General features: G+C 42.7%; 1 protein-coding gene across 3 annotated transcripts in view; it reads left to right on the top strand.

The window, feature by feature from the left end:
* Positions 1 to 20831, top strand: part of LOC106577124 (attractin-like protein 1) — a 350240-nt gene that overhangs the window by 128376 nt on the left and 201033 nt on the right. For all 3 annotated transcript variants that reach the window (XM_014154877.3, XM_014154875.3, XM_014154874.3), the window contains one exon: positions 18895 to 18988. In XM_014154877.3, the coding sequence (XP_014010352.1) occupies positions 18895 to 18988 (94 nt within the window). The remainder of the gene's footprint in view (positions 1 to 18894; positions 18989 to 20831) is intronic.

Here is a 20831-nt window from a genome sequence, read left to right as displayed (position 1 = left end):
GGGCCTGAAGTCACTGATCTGATCCTTGAGAGACGGGGGGAGAGACGGGGGGAGAGCGAGCGGGAGAGGGAGAGATTGAGAGAGACCGTCATCAAGTTTAAAATATGAGCAGCTCAGAGCTGCCCTTGTAAGAATGGAGAATAGAAGGATGGGGGAGATGGAGGAGAGATTACCCAGTCTGGTGTCCCCATGACCGATGAACAGCTGACCTTGTACAATGTGACAGGGGGCTATGTGTGTGTGCGCGTGTGTGGGTTTTGAAGGAGTGTGTGTTTTCACATGCGTTATGTGGTGAGGAGAATAGCCTTCCAAGTCGATCACTGACAGGTTCACCTTGTAAAGACACTGAAACCGTCTGCTTGCCCTGTCCAGCTTGACCCTGCCCAGTCTAGCTTGGCTTGACTCGCTGCAGGAGACCTCTCTCTGGGGCTTGGAGTACTGAGAGGGAGAGACTAGCCTGTGGTGGGCTGTGCATGTCAACTGACTTTTGAAAGACAGACCAGCCTTGTGACATGCCATGTTGTGTAGGGGTTGGAGAGGTGATTTGATAGAGCATGATGAGGGAATTTACTGTACAAGGCCAAAACGTACCAGTCACTTTCTGTTGGCTATAATACCATAAGAAAGTAAGACAGCCGGTGTTGCGGGAGCTGCAGTAAACCTGGTTGATGCGATGTACCATGGTAAGCGTTTGATCTCTTGTTGTGGTAGCCATGACTGATCTGTTTCTCCTTAAAGCTCTACTTGTACTTGTGTATCACTCTTCTGAAAACTTCTGGCTGGCTTACTTATTATTTTTGGTCTGGACAAGTGGCAGCTTAATAAGTGTGACTTTGTGTTTTTTTCCCACTAACTGCACTGTAGGCACACAGTCACACAAATGTCATCCAGGGAGCCCCAGCAAGCTGATGGTTGTTGTTCTTTCAGTTTCTCTCTCTTTCTTTCTCCTCCTTGCATAAAGCCAGCACTGCAGAGTTCAATTAAAATGCTGTTTATTGCTTTTGGATATGGCATGCTGTGCTAGCCTGGTGAATTCCATTATAGGCTCTTGGTAGAGCCCCTTCAGCCACCTAGTCCCCATCAGACCCTGTCTTTACATGTGACCAACCTGCCTGTCTGTCTCTCTCTCGCTTTGTCTGTCTCTCTCTCGCTTTGTCTGTCTCTCTCTCGCTTTGTCTGTCTCTCTCTCGCTTTGTCTGTCTCTCTCTCTCTCTCTCTCTCGCTTTGTCTCTCTCTCTCTCTCTCTCTCGCTTTGTCTCTCTCTCTCGCTTTGTCTCTCTCTCTCTCTCTCTCGCTTTCTCTCTCTCTCTCTCTCTCGCTTTGTCTCTCTCTCTCTCTCTCTCGCTTTGTCTCTCTCTCTCTCTCTCGCTTTGTCTCTCTCTCTCTCTCTCTCTCGCTTTGTCTCTCTCTCTCTCTCTCTCTCTCGCTTTGTCTCTCTCTCTCTCGCTTTGTCTCTCTCTCTCTCGCTTTGTCTGTCTCTCTCTCTCTCTCTCTCTCTCTCTCTCTCTCCGCTTTCTGTCTCTCTCTCTCTCTCTCTCTGTCTCTCTCGCTTTCTGTCTCTCTCTCTCTCGCTTTCTGTCTCTCTCTCTCTCGCTTTCTGTCTCTCTCTCTCTCTCTCTCTCTCGCTTTCTGTCTCTCTCTCTCTCTCGCTTTGTCTGTCTCGCTCTCTCTCGCTTTGTCTGTCTCGCTCTCTCTCTCTCTCTCGCTCTCTCTCTCTCTCTCTCTCTCTCGCTTTATCTGTCTCTCTCTCTCTCTCTCTCTCTCTCGCTTTGTCTGTCTGTCTGTCTGTCTGTCTGTCTGTCTGTCTGTCTGTCTGTCTGTCTGTCTGTCTGTCTGTCTGTCTGTCTGTCTGTCTGTCTGTCTGTCTGTCTGTCTGTCTGTCTGTCTGTCTGTCTGTCTGTCTGTCTCTCTCTCTCTCTCTCTCTCTCGCTTTGTCTGTCTGTCTGTCTGTCTGTCTGTCTGTCTCTCTCTCTCTCGCTTTGTCTGTCTGTCTTGGTGTCTCGTTCTCTCTTTCTGCCTGTTTAAACTGTTTGTTTGTTTAATGGTCTCCAACACTGAATTTGTTTTTGTGGTTTCGTGCTCTCGATGCCTCCTGAGGGGATTCATAAACTCCTTTTGTGTTGTTTGCTTGCCCTGTAACCTTGCCCTCTAACCTTTCACGTCTCATTGTCCCACCAGAGTTGTCTTACTGCCTTTCATAAAGGCAGGAGCAGCCTACTTTAACACCCTTTCTAGATGTTTTGGTTCTCACTCTCTCCCGCTCTCTTTCTCCCACTCTCTTGGTCTCTCTCTTTTTCTCTCTCTGTCACATACACATGTGCGCGCACATACACACACACCCACCCTCTGGCAGTGCCTTGGCAGGGTATAAATGGGTGTCTGTCATGTTCAGTGTGGGAGGATGCTGTTGTGTGTGAATCCATGAACAGCCAGCTCATGTGTATCCTGCAGTGAGAGGGAGGGAGTAGACAGCAGGACAGCTTTTATCTGTGTGTGTGTGTGTGTGTGTGTGTGTGTGTGTGTGTGTGTGTGTGTGTGTGTGTGTGTGTGTGTGTGTGTGTGTGTGTGTGTGTGTGTGTGTGTGTGTGTGTGTGTGTGTGTACACATACTCTACCAGAGGGAGGTGAGGGTGGGCTCCGTCATCAGGACCTCAGCTCAGCACGCGGTTTTGTCCTCCCTCCTGCTCACCCATTCTGATGGATTAGACAGTTGCAGCTGTTCCAGAGATGTAGTTGCTCTGGTGCCTCTGTGAAATAGTCCACTGACTAGGCACCCACTGTGTCCTCCTCCACTGACCTCCCATCAGTAAGCACTGTGTTGGTGTGTTTTGTTTATGTGTGCGTGAACAGATATATACAGTGTGTTTAAAATGCATATAAGTGTATAGGTTGTATGTTTGAGTCAGTATACATACTGTATCAGGGTTTCCATTAGGAAAGCGTGGTGCTGGACATTTGACCCGGCAGCATTTTAATTTACCGGACATTTGAGAAATTTACTGTACCCATTTGCATTGGGTGTGTAACCTGGTTAGGGCGTTCACCCACGGTGCTCAGAATGACAGGAATCCCAATTAGATGATGGTAATTCATATTAACAGAAGATGCAATTTGAGATGCAACGATGTACGGTCCTTCAGTTATTATTATTTATTTTTTTACCCCTTTTTCTCCCAATGTCATTATATCTAATTGGTAGTTACAGTCTTGTCCCATCGTTGCAACTCCCTTACGGACTTGGGAGAGGCGAAGGTCGAGAGCTGTGTGTCCTCCGAAATACAACCCAGCCAAGCTGCACAGATTCTTGACACAACGCCCGCTTAACCCGGTAGCCAGCCGCACCAATGTGTCGGAGGAAGCACCGTACACCTGGCGATCGTGTCAGCGTGCATTGCGCCCCGCAACAGGAGTTGCTAGTGCGCGATGGGACAAGAAAATCCCTGCCGGCCAAATCCTCCCCTAACCCGGCTGACGCTGGGCCAATTATGGGTCTCCTGGTTGCGCCCGGCTGCGAGATGTTCATTTACTTTTGCTCAGCCAACAAGACGAGTAACGAACAGCAAAATCACTAGCCTATGTCAATCTACTATCCCCATAGTAGAAAAGTTGACCTATTCTATTGGTCTGCTTGTGGAGAAAGACATGGCCTATTCCAGACAGACTCTGGGACAGCTGTGGGTCGATATATCCCAAATTCATACAATCAGTAGGCCTTGGCCACATACATTTTATTTTTTTAAAGCAATGAGGCTGATGCAACAGATCAGAACATTTAGCTTAAAATGTTGATAAACTATTATTTCACATAAGCGCAGCAATGTGGACAAGGCAGTAGGCTAAGGTTTTTTCCCATAATGCAATTAGCAGGAAAACACAGTTGTCAAAAACTAGTTATTTCATGTAAGAGATGAAAATATCCTTTTGAAATTTTGAGAGGGGAGATCTACTATGCAAGAACTAGCATGGGTTGCTAATATAACTAGGATTGTGCCTTTGGCTACTGGACAATGAAAGAAAGTTGATATAGTATAAAAGAATTGCCTCCACGGATATGGTCTGATTTTGGCTAGGCTACTTTGAAGCAAAGGTAAAACATGCCTCATAATATGTAGTAAAACGTTCAGGATTCCAACAATTTAAGTATATGTTTTCTCAATGCATACTGCCTCATTGCAAAGGGGTGTGTGATGCGCTGATGAAGCCTGCCTTCCGTTGTCTATGCGTTTGCTGTTTGAGAAGCTGTAGCAACAGCTCTCGCGCTGTCTGACAGATGTTGTATCTGTGTGCTTTACACGTAGGATAAATAAGATAGGTCTACATATACACACGCGGCAAGTTAATTCCACTAAATTATGCAAAATAAGCATGACCAGTCAAATATATTTACATTGACTGGAATTTACATCAATGAATTCTGCCTGTGAAATGTCCGGTGCCACACTTTTTTAACAGAAGAGGCTAAAAGCCTTTTTTCTTCTTCTCCCGGAAGACTATTACTCCCTATTACTGGCTAACGGAAACCCAGAACTGTATGTATTAATGCCTACATTGTGTGTGTGTGTGTGTGTGTGTGTGTGTGTGTGTGTGTGTGGTGTGTGTGTGTGTGTGTGTGTGTGTGTGTGTGTGTGTGTGTGTGTGTGTGTGTGTGTGTGTGTGCAGGGGCGAAAATCTGATATCCACTTTGGAGGGGACAATTACATGAAATTTTCTCAAGAGCAATTCCTGAGGAGGACACCAAAAGTAGTGCTGTAACACATAACCTACATTGTAATATGGTAAATGTATATTGAGGAACCAAAGAAATAAGGTGTTTGCCGTCCTTTAACAAATCTTAGTTCAGTCACCAGTTTAAGTTGAGAGTGGGGGTATCCATGGCATTTTCCAATTATGTTCCTATTTTACAAGTCAAAAAAATTGAGAACCTTTCATAATGTTGCCAAACAAAGACTCAACAAACTTACCTGAGACTCCCTGTCTCTGCCAGTCTGTCCCTGCATATCTGTCCCCAACTCTGCTGTCTGTGTGCCATCTGTTGCCTGCTCTGCCTAATGACATCATTGTGAAACATTTCCATTAGAATTTCATTTCTTTCTTATGAACATTTTATCAACTAGTCTGAGATATTAGGCTACTATGAGATATTAGGTTCTTACTATGCGTTTTGGTGTATTGAAAAATACTCTGATGTCCGTCTTTTATTTTTCTGCCATTTTTCTACCTGGCTGGCTACAGACACAGTGTGTAGGTTATTTACAGTAGGAGATGGGCTTCTATCATCTTCAATCATTCTATATGGGCTTCAATCTAAAAGGTAGCTAGCAAATGTGAAACGGATTAAAATGACAAGAGTTGACAGCTGTATGAGTTCACCATTTACACAACATATGCTGCAACCTTTTGTAATTTTAATAGTTTGTTTCATATTGGCTGGCTTCCAACAATAGCTGAATTTGCAAAGCTAGCGAGCACCAATTCAGTTTCAGTGGTGTTTGCTATAATCTTTGCTACCCGGGTTAAATAAAGGAGAAATAAAATAAATAAATAAAAGTTCCCTTGCGACAATTTAGCTTTTGCAACGAGACCATTAAATATATTTAAGACAATGGTAGATGAGAGTGTAGTTCTGTTCAGTTTGGACTTCAGTTTATCGCTAACCTTATCACAGGGACTTTGAAGCACTAACTTACATCATCTGCATGCTGATTCCATCTTTGACGACGCCACATAAATGGAATAGGTACTAGCTAGCTTAATAGTTAATATTTGCGCGCTAGCTCTGCATATTCAGCTAGTGTGTGTGTGCGCGATTGACTGGATGAACCTCACGGCAGTTACGTAGCAAGCTAAGGAACTGGCAGTGGATCAAACCATTATGAGGCAAAGGGCGGGGGGGTCGCAATCTTTTGAAACTTAAAAACGCGCTATTAAGTGTCTATAATCAGCACAATTGCTTTCATTGCGTATTATTAATATTATTTAAATGACATAGTTATGTTTCAGTGATATATTGGGGGGGACAAATCATATTTTTCCCAGGATGGGGGGGTCGTGTCCCCCCCGTCCCCCCCGGGATTTCCGCCCCTGTGTGTGTGTACCTGATTCAAGAAGGCCCATGGCGGTCGGACACCCTTCCCAGCAGCCTCAGTGGTATCCAGTCATCCCCCCTTCAGAGGCCTTATTTCTGGCCACAGGCGCGCGCGCACACACACACACTCTTAGGGCTCTGATCTGGTACCTACTGCCTAAAAAGTACATTAAAGTTCAGCTATAGGATAACACACCTGTTACTGAGCCAAGCTGAAATGTGGAGTGGTGGGAGTTATGTGTCTCACTACCATACTAAACCCCAAGTCAAGTTTAACACAGTGTGGAGAGTAGGCCTGCATGTCACTCACTCTGCCGCTCTACACTGTATATTCAAGACCAAGATGTCAGAGATCACAAGCCTTTACCTGCCTTCATAACCCTTAACCTTACAAGATCATTAAGGCCAGAATAGCAAGTCCCTTTTATCTGAAACTGCAGACTCCTCACAATCTAACCAAAGCAAGATGAAAGACCGAACCCAACCCTCTTTAGCAGAAAATAATTAGTTCTCAGAAGGGTTCATGCTATGCATTAAATAGCTATAGCCGATACAACTGGGCTTTATAGAGACGTATACATGCTAAATATATCCTGGGGGTGAGGAAAGATGTTGCTGCTATTTAGCACCACTCCTGTCTGCTTCTAACTTTCTGTTGAAGATGTTTAATTAGATGGAGAGCTGGAATGGAAACGCCAACACTACCATCAGTGCTACGTCCAACACATAGGAGGATCTGGATGTAAGCTAGACCTGTAATTCCACCCAGACATATTGTTGAGAGCACTCCTCAGGTCCAGGGGAGAATCCTACTCGCTCACAGTAGAAATTCATGGATTCTAAGGTGCTTATGGTTGCAAACCGAGCCCGGAAGGTCGTGTGGGTGGACAGCCACACATTGAGGTTGTGATGTCTATTTTAGTTTTTTTTTATCTAGACACTGAAGAACCTACTTGGAAAAGTCTCCCTGTGTGTGTGTGGTGAGTTTTGTGTAAGAAGTGGCATGTGTGCTTGTTTATGATAACATATCACCTGTGTGTTACATTTGATATATATAGGAACTATATGCTAAATCACAGTGTGCTGCTCACAGCAGGAAAATAATCCTACAACAGGTCATTCATTATTATGTGGATTATAATAGTGGACATTTTTGTAGGGGTTGATACATTTTTCGTAAAGGTAAATCAAGTCTGAAATTAAGTGGAAATGACCGACTTTAAAGGCCTTTTTACTTCAGGGGTGGCAGGAAGTCTCACCTGTTCTCTTGGCTAGTAGAAGTAGCTTGAATACCTCATTCCTGTGCTGAAGGAACTCTGAGCAGACTGAACCCTTCTCAGATTGAACAGTGGTGTGTACTCGGGTATACGTGTACTCGGGTATACGTGTACTCGGGTATACGTGTACTCGGGTATACGTGTACTCGGGTATACGTGTACTCAGTGTACTGTGTACTCAGGTATACGTGTACTCAGGTATACGTATGCTACTAGCACATTAGCGTTGTTTCAACACCTCTTCAAATCAAAGTCCATAATGTTAATGCCTGCGTGCATGGCTTTGGACACCTCAACAGTACTGTGGTGTTAGACTCCAGTAGATTCATGTTCAACCTCTGTCTCAGTGGGCCGTTGTCCTGTCACAGCATTATTAAATCCCTCCACCCTGGTGTATAAACGTCTCAGCCTATAGACTCTTTAGCCTGCGGTATATCAGCCTGGTGGTTCCTACATCTCCTGCAGTAGAAATGAGTTACCTCTGGTTTGTTCAGCCATTCCTATGAGGAAAAGGAATGGGGAAAGAATAGGGTTTTGGGATAAAGGGTAGCAGCCAGGAGTCAGCTCATCACCATTTAAAATAGACATTGAATGGAGGAGGTGGAGGGGATTGGGGAGAGTAGAGAGGACATAAGCGGGGGTAGAGAGAGTTATGTGAGAGTGGTCAGTGCAGTTATGTTTTCCTCCTTTTGGAATGCAGTTATGTTGCTTTAGCTTTTATCTTGTGAGGTGAATAGTAAATCAGCAATTAAAATAAGTGCATTTATTTGAACTATACTGAACAAAAATATAAACTCAACATATAAAGTGTTGGTCCTGTGTTTTATGAGCTGAAATAAAAATACATTTTCCATACGCACTAAAACGTCCCTGTTAGTGAGCATTTCTTCTTTGCCAAGATAATCCATCCACCTGACAGGTGTGGCATATCAAGAAGCTGATTAAACAGCACGATCATTACACAGGTGCACCTTGTGCTGGGGACAATAAGGCCACTCTTAACATGTGCAGTTTTGTCATACAACACAATGCTACAGATGTCTGAAGATTTGAGGCAGTTTGCAATTGGCATGTTGACTGCAGGAATGTCCACCAGAGCTTCTGCCAGAGAATTGAATGTTCAATTCTCTACCATAAGCTGCCTCCAACATCATTTTAGAGAATTTGGCAGTACGTCCAACCGGCCTCACAATCGCAGACCACGCGCCAGCCTGGGACCTCCACATCCGGCTTCTGCGAGATTGTCTGAGACCAGCCACCCGGACAGCTGATGAAACTGAGGATTATTTCTGTCAGTAATAATTCCCTTTTGTGGGGGAAAAGTAATTCTGCTTGCCTGGGCCTGGCTCCCAAGTGGGTGGGCCTGGCTCCCAAGTGGGTGGGCCTATGCCCTTCCAGGCCGACCAATGGCTGCGCCACTGCCCAGCCATGTGAAATGCATACATTAGGGCCTAATCCATTTATTTCAATGGACTGATTTACTTATAAGAACTGTAACTCAGTAAAATCATTGAAATTGTTGCATGTTGCGTTTATATTTTTGGTCAGTGTATTACTATGAAATCTTGGTCATCCATTAAAAAAATGTACTTGCCGACCAAAGTACTAGGATCAAGATTCCAGCTCACTACTTTTGTCACTATGTAACACAACTATAACAACCACACACACACACTATTGTAGTGTTTGTGCATTAGATCTGCTGTTTCTATGCACAAATGCAGAATGTAGTGGGGTGGGAAATTGTAATGTCCACAGGGGTTTGCACAAGGAAGAGGAAATATGATTTATATCAATTCTTCCCTCAATTCCTCCCTGGTTAGAGGAGAGTTTTATTTTTTTAATTCCATCTTATTTTTGTGTTTTGTGATGTTTTTTTCACATCAACTCCCTTCCCTCCCAGGCATCGCAGTTTAGTGGCTCCCAATGCAATACTGTTTTCAAGGCATCCTCAATCAAGGCAGGTTTTAATGTGGTAAAGAACTAGCAGTGACACATGCCATGTTAAATGCAAGGACGAGCAGCCGAACGCAGGCACACCCAATATAAATGTAATTGATCTAGCCAGGGAGCATATAAGGGATTAGGATACTGTTCCACCTTGTTAGAAACAAATCAGTTTCCAGCAGGTAACTTCAACTCTAGTCCTGGAAGGCTAGAAAGGAGTGCTTAATTGAACAATTTATGATAGTCCACTCACCTGGATACTCTGGCCTGAATCGATGGCTGGTTTTAAAAGGGCAGACACCGCTGACCTCCCAGATGGTTACAGCAGGGGTTTTTATGGTTCAATATGTGGCTTAGGTGGTGGGCGTGGCAGGGGGCGTGGCAATGGGAAATGAATTTTCATTTCTCCATGACTGTCTAGCTTTTTATTTTGGTGATTGTTATTCTCAAAGATTATATCATTGTTTTATATACAGGTACAATACCTTTTCTACATACTTTATTATACTTTTTTTGCACTTTGGACTTAAGTGGCCCGGAAAAATCCTTGGGCTGCCCTGCCCGCCCAAGGATTTTAATGGCAGAAAAATCTCTGGGTTAGTCTTCAAATGAAATTGGGGCTTAACCATTTTGCACATCAATGGATTCTGCAATTCCTTCTTATTTCAGTACCTCTGCCCCCCCCCAAAAGCTAACTCAAGGACACTTTTGTATACCATGTCAGATGTTCCTTTCATTTTTAGAACTCAGCCACACATTTTAACTTCAGCGAAAGGAGGGTCCTAGAGGAACTGGCAGAGTGACTGGCAGTGTATGTCATTAGAAGCCAGTGCTACCTGTATGCCAGCATACACCACACGGTGTTGCACTATAGGGACTCACACTCTAAGACAGTGGTCACCAACCTTTTCTGAGCCAAGATCCTTTGTGAATCTAAGTGCAAGCTGAGATCTACCGCTCGCGACATAAAAAAAACGCCTGTGCAACATTAACCAATTAAAAACAGTTCTGTAGCAATGAGGTTTGTGCAGTAGGGTATAGGCCCAATACATTATCACTGCATGTTGGCTACTCTTGATTTAACATGCCAATGTTGTTCTTCTCAGACCACTTTGAAATTATATTTCAGCATGTTAGGTATATGATCACACTGCTAATAGATCATGTGTTGTATTACTTGTGAGGCACAGCTGAGTGAGCATAATAATATATAAATATATATTTTTTTACTGGACTGAGGGCCTGGATCTGATGGTCAGTCTGAGGGGAGGGAGGGAGCAGCAGTGAGGCTGCCTCTCACCTGACTCACCGTCCCTCCACTCTCCCTCCCTCCACTGAGAAAAGGGGACACAGTCTTTCAGCTGATGGCAAAACTCAAGTCGCACTGCATTATTTCTGCCTCATGCACCAATTCATGTTACTCCTATGACCAGAGAAAGTGAAATACTCCTTGATATTAAAGACGCCTGTAATAATAACGCTAGCTTATTGAAACACTTTGCTGCTACACTCATTCATTGCAGCTGCAGTGCTGGTTGCAGCGTGAGTATTAGTAGGGAGAACGCACATTTTATGGCTCATAAACTGTTGAACAAAGTGTTGACACTAATGAATAACTTAAACATGATCTTATTCATAAAAACAGCAGCTCTTTGCTGTAGTCGTTGAGTCTCTCTCTAGTCATGGTTTTAAAAGTTTTGTCATCAACTTTGCTGTGCGTTCGAGGCTTCTTTTCACAGTATATGGCTCGAGGAAACTGCCGACACCGTGATCTGAGCTATCTGATTGGCCAGCGGTAGGCCTATAGGTGCACTTGATTTGCACCCTGGGCCTGCCGGGTAGCCAGAGTTCTACCTTTAGACACATGAAATGGTTCAACATGGGAACACTTTGCCTTCCTGGTGCTAGGGCTGCTGAATCAAGTGCACCTACCGCCAACAGCGCAAACCAAATTAAAAAAAGAAGTAGGAATGTAGGAGACCCTAACCCTTTTTTTACAGAAATGTTTGATCGACCGGTTGGTGACCACTGCACTAAGATTTGTCGAGTATCACAGGACCAGAGTGCAGTATGGGAGGCTCTGGAGTGTCAGCCCTGCCACTGTAGCCAATCAGCTAGCCTATCACATTGTGTTGTCTCAGAACTGGGCTCAGAAGTGTGAGCTGCATCATGTCACAGTGTTCCTTTGTGTCTTCTGAAGAGACTTGTGGATCTTATAAAAGATGCATTGGGGTTTCTCCTGCTGCTGTGTATAGATGTGTCCGTTGTTGAGAACTGCTCTAAGCTCTTTAGTTTAGAAGCAGTCCCTGTAGACAACCACAGTTTGTCTGTATGTCCGCTAATATGCATCTGTATATTTACTCTACACTGTATGCATTTTTCTGCAAGCATAGCCGTGTGTGTGTGTGTGATATCTACAGTAGGCCCTGCTGTAGTGGTATAGGGAGGTGGGAGGTGACGGTAGTGATTTGGATAACTATCGACCCATCTCTGGGCTTTCTTGTCTGGCAAAGATCCTAGAATCTATAGTCAACAAACCGTTACAATCTTTTCTTTCTGCTAACAGTATTCTTAGCACCAATCAATCTGGTTTTAGATCTAAACACAGTACCACATCGGCCACTATGCTTGTTGTAAATTATATTGCAAATGCCTTAGATGATAGAAAGCACTGTGCTGCGTTGTTTGTTTGTAGATTTGTCAAAAGCTTTTGACACTGTAGACCATGCTATCCTTTTGAGTAAGCTGTCATCTATAGGACTGGGCACTGATGCCGATGGTTTTATGACTATCTTAAAGATAGAACTCAGGCCGTCATGGTCGACGGGGTCAAGTCTGACCCCTTACAGTTACTTAAAGGGGTCCCTCAGGGTTCAATAATTGGCCCACTATTGTTCTCACTTTATATAAACAACATTGGTGATGATGTCAGATATTGTAAATTCCATTTATATGCAGATGACACAGTGATGTACTCTATTGCTCCAACAGCGGACCAAGCTTTAATGCAGTTGGAGTCTGATTTTAGGATACTACAGGGGTCTCTTTTACAGCTTAAACTTATTTTAAATGCTAAGAAAACAAATGTCATGTTTTTTTCTAGGTCTAAACTCTGTTAGAAACACTTTTGTAATCACTAGCTTTGATGGTACTCAAATCAAACAGGTCTCTGCATATAAATACTTAGGGGTATGGTTAGATGATAGGCTTTCTTTTAAAAAACATGTTACTGAATTGGGAAAAAAGCTCACATTCAAGATAGGGTTCCTTTACAGAAACAGGGCTTGTCTGTCCTCTGTAAATAGAAAACAAATTGTGCAGGCTACTTTTATGTCCGTTTTAGATTATGGTGATATTATCTATATGCATGCATCGGCAAACACATTAAAACCACTGGATGCTATTTACCATTGTGCACTCAGGTTTATCACGGGTGATAATTACAAAACTCATCACTGTATCCTATATCAACATGTGGGTTGGGCCTCTATCTGTGAGGCGAGAGCAACATGCTCTCTTGTTTATTTATAAAGCACTTCTTTTAAAACTACCTCCATATATATCGTCATTAATTTCCACTAGATATACTAATTTTAAAACCAGATCACAGATGTGGATTACATTAGAGACTCCTGCAGTCTCCACAGAGTTGGGTAGGACTGCCTTTAGTTCCTTTGCACCTTATTTATGGAACAAACTGCAGATCCAACTTAAGTTAGACACTCTGGTGTCCCTTGCCCATTTAAAAAATGTTATGGAGGATCAATATGATGTTGTCTGTGATTGTTTCTGTTGAATTGTGTCTTTGTTTTGTATGTTTGAAATGTTCTTGTCTGTATGCCTAAAACTGTACATGTCAACATGTTTACACAGGGCACAGCCGTAAAAGAGATCCAGGTCTCAGTCTGTTTTCCCTGTTAAAATAAAGATAAAAAAATAAAAATAAAAATCACATCTCCATGTCTAAGTGCCTGAACAGCAGCCTCTGAAGCACACTACTCTGCACCACTCTACTCCTATAATGTGAGTACATTCATAGAGGTCCTAATTTAGCCATAAATCACCTCAGTGTCTGCTCTGCACAGAGAGGAGAGGCACTCTACAGTCCTGCAGGCTGCTCCCTGTCTGTACAATACAGCCTACAGGAGTCAACCCACTGTTACACAACACATACTAGACAATTTGGAAGTTTGACAATGTAGTCTACTTTGTAGATTTTAGTGCAGCATTTGATTTAGTGGATCATGAAATAATTTTTAAAAAATGAATGCATTATAGTTTTAAGGAGATGGCATTGAATTGGGTACAGTCATATCTAACTGACAGGAAACAGTCCACCTATATCAATGGTTAATTTTCTTTCCCTCATGCTTTAAACTGTGGAATACCGCAGGGCAGCTGCCTTGGGCCACTTCTTTATTTAATATATACCAACGACCTTCCTTATGCTTTATCTGAAATTCAAGCTACTATATTTGCAGATGATACTACAATTTATACAGCAAGACAATCTGTTCAACAGGTACAGAAAGCTGTACAAGGAGATTTGGAGAATATCAGGGAGTGGGTTTTTCGGAATAAACTTGTTTTAAACACCATGAAAACCAAAGTTATGTTGGTCTGTTCCACTAGGAAAAGGCCAACGCAGCATTGGATACAGTTAAGTATGGGGGCGTACAAATTGAGGAAGTGACAGAAACCAAACTATTGGGAGTGCAGCTAGACAACTGCTTATCATGGTCGTCTCAAATAACTCATCTATGTAAAAAAAAAAAAAACAGCACACATGATCAGAAGGATAGCTAAATATTTACCAGGAAAGATTCTTAAGCAAATAACACAAGCATTAATTGAGAGTCAGGTGAACTACTGTTCTGTGGTCTGGGGAAATGCATAATCAAGTGAAGTTAGGAAGCTGCAGATTGCACAGAACAAAGCAGCAAGGATTGTTTTACGGTGAGATATGGTTCTTCTGTTGTAGTCATTCGCAATGCTCTTGGTTGGTCATAAATCAACAAGATTTTATTTCATAATATACACCATTTAAAACGGCCAAACTCTATTCACAACGGTATTCAGTTGGTAAGAGACAGACATTCAGTAAATACTAGGAATAGATTGTCCAGACAGATTGTGTTATCCAGACAGAAAAGAGAAATAGGCAAAATAACATTTAGATTTCGATTTAAACCATTTAAATATAACCCATAGGAAAGTTGTGCTTGACTGGTAGATGAAGAATCAATATCTTTTTAGACTGAGTATTTATCTGGTCAATATGTTAGTGTATTATGTCTGTTTGTAACAGTGTGTTATATGTGAAAATGTGTTCGTATTCTAAATTGTATTTTAATCTTTAAGGACTCTTGGAAGATTAGTCCAAACGAGGACTAAAAGAGATCCAAATCAAATCTACTGTACCGACCTATACCTGCACTGGACCAATGATTATTTATTCTACTTCCGTTTTCATCGTGGCTACTACCAGATTAAGACAATGTACTGTATCATACATCATCTACACAGAGCCTGAATGTTGGAACATTCATAATGCCTACCTCGAGTCAGAGTATTGTAAACTGTGTTCAACTATTTCTACACTGTCTGTCTAGCTAGGAATAATTCCAACTGGCGAAATCCCATGTCTTACTCTTCTCAAAAATGGAAAATGCAAATTCAGTATAGCTGAAAATATATTTAGACTTTTCTGTTTTGGGTATGAATGTGTAAGGGGAGGTGTTTCATCTTGGGATGCCTGTGTGTATGAAAGATAATCTGGTTATGGCTGTGTTGGTTATGGAAGTGTGGGAGTTGTTCAGGTATGTTTGATGGAGTGTTTATAGTGTACTGTATGATAGTTCCCACTAGGGCTGTGAGAGAGGGGAGTATATCTCATTGTACAGACAAGACAGGCTTTGCTGTCAAGTGAATAGTATCATGAAAAAGTATTTATTAAGAGCAATGTTAGCGTTTCTCTGTTTTAGCTGCTCCAATTTGGTCAGTTACATCTGAGAAAAACATCTATATTTGGCTTTGTTCAACAGAGGGAGGAGGGAGAGATACACATTTTGATGTAACCTTTATTTTAACAGGGAAGACATATTAAGACCTAAGTCTTTTTTACAAATGTGCCCTGTATATAAATATACATATTATGAGCGAGACACTGAGAGAGCGAGACACCTGAGAGAGCGAGACACCTGAGAGAGCGAGACACCTGAGAGAGCATAAGCCCCAAAGATAACAAGCTGCACCGCCTCCCAAAACAAAATCCTCATTGTATTTTCTCTGTTTATTTCATTATTTTGCTCCATCTCTGTGTTTCTCTGTAAATAGGACAGACAGTGGAAGGGAAGTGGCATGTCTCTATTGCTGCTGCAGTAGTTAGTTAGTGGTGGACGTCACTGGGTTCTGTGCCTCCTATAGAACATAAAAGCGGTATGGAGGAGGGTCTAGTTTTACATGTCAGTGTCAGGCGTATCACAGTGGGGTTTGACTTTATGTTGGCTACTAAAGTACATCTCTAATGGGATGTTTTTTTCTAAGGCTCTATTAGGGCTGACCCAAATTATTAGACTGGTCGATTGTTTAGTCGATAGGCTGTTGGTTGACCAAGTAAAAAAAAATTGTTGAGGATGTGTATGTTATATATATATATATATATATACACACACACATCCTCAACAAAAGAAATAACTTGGTCAACCAACAGCCTATCGACTAAACAATCGACCAGTCTAATAATTGGGGTCAGCCCTAATTTTATATATATACTACTGCTCGACAAAAAAATATATATACAGTACCAGTCAAAAGTTTGGACACCTTCTCATTCAAGGGTTTTTCTTTATTTTTACTATTTTCTACATTGTAAAATAATAGTAAAGACATCAAAACTATGAAATAACATATATGTAATCATGTAGTAACCAAAATAGTGTTAAACAAATCAAAATATATTTTAGATTATTCAAAGCAGCCACCCTTTGCCTTGACAGCTTTGCACACTCTTGACATTCTCTCAACCAGTTTCACCTGGAATGCTTTTCTAACTGTCTTGAAGGAGTTCCCACATATATGCTGAGCACTTCTTGGCTGCTTTTCCTTCACTCTGCGGTCCAACTCAAGCCAAACCATCTCAATTGGGTTGAGGTTCGGTGATTTGTGGAGGCCAGGTCATCTGATGCAGCACTCCATCACTCTCCTTGGTCTAATAGCCCTTACACAGCCTGGAGGTTTGTTGGGTCATTGTCCTGTTGAAAAACAAATGATAGTCTCACTAAGTGCAAATCAGATGGGATGGCGTAGAATGCTGTGGTAGCCAAGCTGATTAAGTGTGCCTTGAATTCTAAATAAATCACAGACCGTGTCACCAGCAAAGTACCATCACACCACCACCTCCATTCTTCACGGGGTGAACCACACATGCGGAGATCATCCGTTCAAGGCGGTTAGAACAAAAAATCTCAAATTTGGACTCCAGACCAAGGGACAGATTTCCACCAGTCTAATGTCCATTGCTTGTTTTTCTTGGCCCAAGCAAGTCTCTTCTTATTATTGGTGTTCTTTTAGTAGTGGTTTCTTTGCAGTAATTAGACCATGAAGGCCTGATTCACGCAGTCTCCTCTGAGCAGTTGCTGTTGATGTGTCTTTTACTTGAACTCTATGAAGCATTTATTTGGGCTGCAATCTGAGGCTGGTAACTCTAATGAACTTATCCTCTGCAGCAGAGGTAACTTTGGGTCTTCCTTTCCTGTGACAATCCTCATGAGAGCCAGTTTCATCATAGGTTGGAGAGTTTTTGTGACTGCACTTCAAGAAACTTTCAAAGTTCGTGAAATGTTCCGTATTGACTGACCTTCAAGTCTTAAAGTAATGATGGGCTGTCATTTCTCTTTGCTTATTCGACCCGTTCTTTCCGTAATATGGACTTGGTCTTTTACCAAATAGTGCTATCTTCTATATACCACCCCTACCAGGGCTCCCAAGTGGCACAGCGGTCTAAGGCACTGCATCTCAGTGCTAGAGGTGTCACTACAGATCCTTGTTCGATTCCAGGCTGTATCACAACCGGCCGTAATTGGGAGTCCCATAGGGCGGCACACAATTGGCCCAGCGTTGTTAGGGTTTGGGTGGGGAAGCCGTCATTTGTAAATAAGAATTTGGTTTTTAACTGACTTGAACTTTATTATAAAAAGTTAAATACCTTGTCACAACACAACTGATTGGCTCAAACACATTAACAAGGAAAGAAATTCCACAAACTATTTTTTACTTTTTTTTACCCCTTTTTCCTCCCCAATTTCGTGGTATCCAATTGGTAGTTAGTCTTGTCTCATCACTGCAACTCCCGTACGGACTCAGGAGAGGTGAAGGTCGAGAGCTGTGCGTCCTCCTCACACAACCCAACAAAGCCGCACCAATGTGTCGAAGGAAACACCAAACCCAGAATCTTTAGTGGCACAGCTAGCACTGCAATGCAGTGACAAATGAACTTTTAACATGGCACACCTGTTGTGCAAAGTTGTCATCAAGGCAAAGGGTGGCTACTTTGAAGAATCTCAAATAAAAATATATTTAACATTTTTGTGGTTACTACATGATTCCATATGTGTTATTTAATAGTTTTGATGTATTCACTATTATTCTGCAATCTAGAAAATAGTAAAAAATAAAGAAATACCCTTGAATGAGGTGTGTCCCAACCTTTTGACTGGTTCTGTATGTCAACAATCCTTCCTCCAAAGGACCCATCTGTGGTTAACATTTTATGGAAATCACCAAAATTATGTTATTTTTTTTATCCTCATTTTGTGGGGAATTTCTCTCTCTGTCCTTTTCAGACATTCACTCTCCCGCAGTCTTTCAAAACTTTCATGGAGGATGGAACTTTTTATTTACCTACAGTGAAATACAATTCCCTTTCCCACGACTACTTGTTTACCTCAGTACAATCATGTACTTAGACTCATAATGGCACGAGAAGTTTGTTCTCATTCTAATTTCTATGCCCCACGTTACCCTGACCTGAGTGCTCTGAACCTTTGTTCTGCCCTCTGCACTCCCTTGGATTGCTCAGAATGAATAACTATAAACATTACCAGTCACATCATTTCCATCTTATCATTGTATCCCCACGTTTTCTGGTCAGCATATATGCAGAAGCTAACAGTCATGATTTAAGCATTGACTTGCTGTAATCATTCAAACTGTATCTGCCTAATGTTGCTCTTGAGTGTGCAATATGTTTATATTCAATGCTGTTTTGCCCTCTGCAAGCATCAAATTATGTGACTCACTGTCACTCCTCTCTGGCTAACCCAAGGTCACTGACCTTAGGGTTAGGTGAGGACACCAGTCTTGACCCTTTTGGCACCAGAGAGTATGGTAATTAGTCATAAGCAGAACGGTCCAAGAAGATGTTGCATCATTCAGATATGGCCCAGAGCTACGGGCCGTATTCAGTCCTGTCACTCTCCTGTCTAACTGGCTGACTCACTGGGTTGTGTGTTGTGCATCATTGTGAGATGACTGACGGTGTTTTCCTCTCTCTTTCTCCTCCATTTGTTTTCTTTGACCATGGTAGCCTGCAAGTGCAACGGACATGCCAATCTGTGCCAGGTGTCAACAGGGAAGTGCTACTGCCAAACCAAGGGAATCAAGGGAGACCAGTGCCAGCTGTGAGTACGATGTTTTATGCCTTAATGTACAGTTAATGTTTGTTAACCTTTTTGCATCATTCCACTACGAGACATATACTGTAGAAAATTAAGGTTCTTAAATGCTTGTTCCTCAACTCTTAAGGTTCCTTGGAGAACTCTTACCAAATAAATAACCTTTGAGTTAAGGGTGGGGTTCTTGACATGGCATCTACTGTTCATCAGAAAATCTGAAAGGCCCATTTTGGTACTTAATGCAGGAAAAAATCTGTGTGTTGTTTTTTCATTCTTGTAGAAATATGATGGTTTACACATTTATGCATTGGATGGTTCTCATCGAGCCGGTTCCTGCCTATAAATATCTTGGCTTTTGGATTGACAAAAATGTGCCGTTTAAAAAACATACGGATGAGCTAGTTAAGAAGCTGAGATTTAAAGTGGGCTTGTTTTATAGAAATAGATCATGAGGAGGAACCGGCACACTTCTTGCTAGTATCACTGCTCTTTATTAAACTTTACGTAAAGATTTCTTCTTTTTTTCTCTCGTGTTATTCCATTGTTACCATGCACCTGCAACAAAGATAGCTCAGATGTGTGAGTGCCTTTTGAATATAGAAATAGATCACGCCTCTCTCTAAACAGCAGGAAACAGTTTGTACAGGCAACCTTCCTGCCAGCTCTACTTTAAAACCCTTGGATTCTGTGTACCATAGTGCACTTCTTTTTATCACAGGTGACAGGTTTAATACTCATCACTACAAACACAGTCATGGGTGGTACTGGTAAATTCACTGGAAAGGTACATTTACATTGTAGTCATTTAGCAGATGCTCTTATCCAGAGCGACGTATAGTTAGTTCAATCATCATAAGATAGCTAGGTGGGACAACCACATATCACAGGCATAGAAAGTACATGTTTCCTCAATAACGTAGCTATCCGTAGAGTCAGTGCTAGAAGGGGGGTTGAGGTGAAGAGGAGGATTATTTAAGATACTGTTTGAAGAGGTAGTGTATCAGGTATTTTTGGAAGAGTGGCAGGAACTTTGCTGTCCTAGCTTCAGGGGGAAACTGGTCCCATCGTTGGGGTGCCAGGACAGAGAAAAGCTTGGACTGGGCTGAGCGGGAGCTGCCCTCCCGTAGGGGTGGGAGAGCCAAGAGACCTGAGGTGGCAGAACAGAGTGCTGGGGTTGGGGTGTAGAGTTTGAGCATAGGTTGAAGGTACGGAGGGGCAGGTCCTCTTGCTGCTCCGTAGGCAAGTACCATGGTCTTGTAGTGGATGCGAGCTTCGACTAGAAGGCAGTGGAGTGTGCAGAGGAGCGGGGTGACATGCGAGAACTTGGGAAGGTTGAAAGCTAGGCGGGCTGCAGCGTTCTGGATAAATTGCAGGGGTCTGATGGCACAAGTGGGCAGCCCAGCCAACAGCGAGTTGCAGTAGTCCAGATGGGAGATGACAAGTGCCTGGACTAGGACCGCTTCCTGTGTGAGGTAGGGTTGCACTCTACGGATGTTGTAGAGCATGAACCTGCAGGAGCAGATCACTGCTTTGATGTTTGCAAAGAATGACAGGGTGTTGTCCAGGGTCACGCCAAGGTTCTTTGCACTCTGGTAGGGCAACACTGTGGAGTTGTCAACCATGATGGAGAGGTCTTTGAGCGGGCAGGCCTTCCCCGAGAGGAAGAGCAGTTCCGACTTGTTGAGTTTGAGGTGGTGGGCCGACGTCCAAGTTGAGATATCTGCCAGGCACGCAGAGATGCGTGTCGCCACCTGGGTGTCAGTAGGGGGGAAGGAGAAAGGTAGTTGAGTATCATCCACATAGCAATGATAGGAGAGACCATGTGAGGATATGACAGAGCCAAGCGAGG

This window comes from Salmo salar, chromosome 18 (assembly GCF_965601325.2).
Source record: "Salmo salar chromosome 18, fSalSal1, whole genome shotgun sequence".
NCBI classification, from domain to species: Eukaryota; Metazoa; Chordata; class Actinopteri; order Salmoniformes; family Salmonidae; genus Salmo; species Salmo salar.
Note: the sequence above shows the minus strand (reverse complement) of the source record. Positions and strands in the feature narration are given on the sequence as shown.